The 2,138-nt window shown below is 58.2% G+C and overlaps 1 protein-coding gene across 2 annotated transcripts in view; it reads left to right on the top strand.

The window, feature by feature from the left end:
- GRIK3 (glutamate receptor, ionotropic, kainate 3) overlaps positions 1 to 2,138 on the top strand; it is a 212,981-nt gene that overhangs the window by 148,578 nt on the left and 62,265 nt on the right. For both annotated transcript variants that reach the window (XM_014541556.1, XM_014541557.1), the window contains exon 5: positions 448 to 501. In XM_014541556.1, the coding sequence (XP_014397042.1) occupies positions 448 to 501 (54 nt within the window). The remainder of the gene's footprint in view (positions 1 to 447; positions 502 to 2,138) is intronic.

Raw genomic sequence — 2,138 nt, 5'->3', positions numbered from 1 at the left:
CTCCTCCGGGACCGGCGGGGCTGCTGGCGGCTGGGCACCTGGACACCTCTCTCCAGAGTTGTGGTGCTGGCCTCAGCCGAGGGCAGTCAGGGCACTTGAAAAGGTGTCTTGGATCGTGTGGAGGCCCAGAGATGCTTCCCACAAAGACAGACCACCAGGCCCTGCCCCGCCTGCGGAATCTGGAATCTTTAGAGAGTGTGGCCCGAGAGCGTGCATCTTAATCTGTCCCGGGTGGCTTTGCTGCTCACTCCCGGGTGAAATCCACCGCTGTCTGACAGCCGGTCATGCTGACGGCGTGGAGGGGTCTCGGGGAATATCACTCTGGTGGCCAACCACCCCCAGGCCACGGCCCGGCTGTCCCCTGCCCAGTCCTCACCCCTGGGGTGGCGGGGGGTGGGGGGGCTGCTCGGGTGTTCCTGCAGGTGCTGACGCTCTGCTTCCCCGCAGGCCATGGCCATGGGCATGATGACCGAATACTACCACTTCATATTCACCACTCTGGTAACGTACCTCTGGGCCCTGGCGTGGGTCGGGGTGGGGCTCCCTCGGAACAAGGTCAGCCCAGTGCAGCTCGAGGAGGTCCAGGCTGGAGCTGCCTTGCTAGGGCTATAGGTGTGGCCCCAGGTGAGGGCACAAAGATATCTCAGTGGCCCGCCCACCTGGAGAAGTGACATTATGTGGAGAAGTGACATTATGTGGAGAAGTGACATTATGTGTGACGAAGGGGGGCAGGGGCTCTAGAACCTACCAGCATGAACAGAAGCCCCTCTGCTTATTGGCCATGAGACTTTGGGGAAGTCATTTTACCTCCCTGCCTCAGTTTCTTCCTCTGCAAAATGGGCATAGTAATGGCTTCTACCTCCTAGGATGGTTGTGAGGACCCAGTGAGTTAATAAAGTAAATGCCGAGAGCAGTGCCAGGCATGAAAGAGCTAGAGGAATACTAGCTCTCATTATGCTGACCCTCGGCTCCTAGCCCACCCTTCCCCACGCAGGTCTCAGGCCTCTAGAAACGACAAGCATGGCCACTTTGGATTCCTATAGCAACCATGCCAGAGTCTGCCCGCTCACTGTCAGCCAGGCCAGCCCACCTGCGGGCTCCAGATGGGTCCTGTCCAAACTCTGAGAACATTTAGGGCCATTTAAACCCATTAGGATAATTAGCTGTGGTCTGAGATCAGCAGAATAAAGAGATCCCTGTGCCAAAGGGGCACCAACACCCAGACACCCGGCCTTGGGTCCAGACGACTTCTGACCTTACGGGCTTGGGATGGACTCTCCCACCCAGCCCAGGTCTGGGGTGAGGGACAGCGCTCTCACCACCCTGCTGCTGAAACAAGCTCACACAGTCTGCATCCGCCATACCGCCACAGCCCTGCGGGCCTCCCACTGCGCTCCTTCATCCATCCAGCACTCGGCCTGCGCTCAGCGGAGTAGCTCAAGATGACTGTCACCGAGGCCCTGCCTCAAGGAGCCCCCATCCTGTCCGGTCTGTGCCTCTATGTCCAGCTCAAAGAGCAGGCTTGTACCATCACAGGCCTGGACAGATGCCCAACTCGGCCTGCGCTCAGCGGAGTAGCTCAAGATGACTGGCACCGAGGCCCTGCCCTCAAGGAGCCCCCATCCTGTCCCGTCTGTGCCTCTATGTCCAGCTCAAAGAACAGGCTTGTGCCATCACAGGCCTGGACAGATGCCCGTGGGGCACAGTGGAAAGAGATGCCAGATGCTGAGGGCCTAGTGGGAGGTGGAAAATGTGATGCAGGCTTTACTGGAAAGGAGATGCTAGAACTGGGCCTCGAAGGATCAGGGGGAGTTTACCAAGGAAAAGCAGGAAGGGTATGCCACATAGAGGGAACGGCATAGGCCAAGGCTAAGGGGCAGATTAGCTCCTCAGTGGAGTGCTGGAGCTGGCGCGCTCTGGCTGATTGTGAGAGCCGACTGTGTTCATCTCTTCCCAACTCCACGCTTAGTAATATCACACAGACGGCTTGAAATTGGCCACTGTGGGAGCATTCATGCTACGGAAGTTGGCAAAAGCTACAAGTAAGGGTTTTTTACCCCCTCTCCCCTGAGAGCTGGTTATTAAGCATTTACCAGCACATCACTCTTGTCACCCTCCCCCCACCCCCCACCCCCCTC

Source organism: Myotis brandtii, unplaced genomic scaffold (assembly GCF_000412655.1).
Source record: "Myotis brandtii unplaced genomic scaffold, ASM41265v1 scaffold274, whole genome shotgun sequence".
NCBI lineage: Eukaryota > Metazoa > Chordata > Mammalia > Chiroptera > Vespertilionidae > Myotis > Myotis brandtii.
Note: the sequence above shows the minus strand (reverse complement) of the source record. Positions and strands in the feature narration are given on the sequence as shown.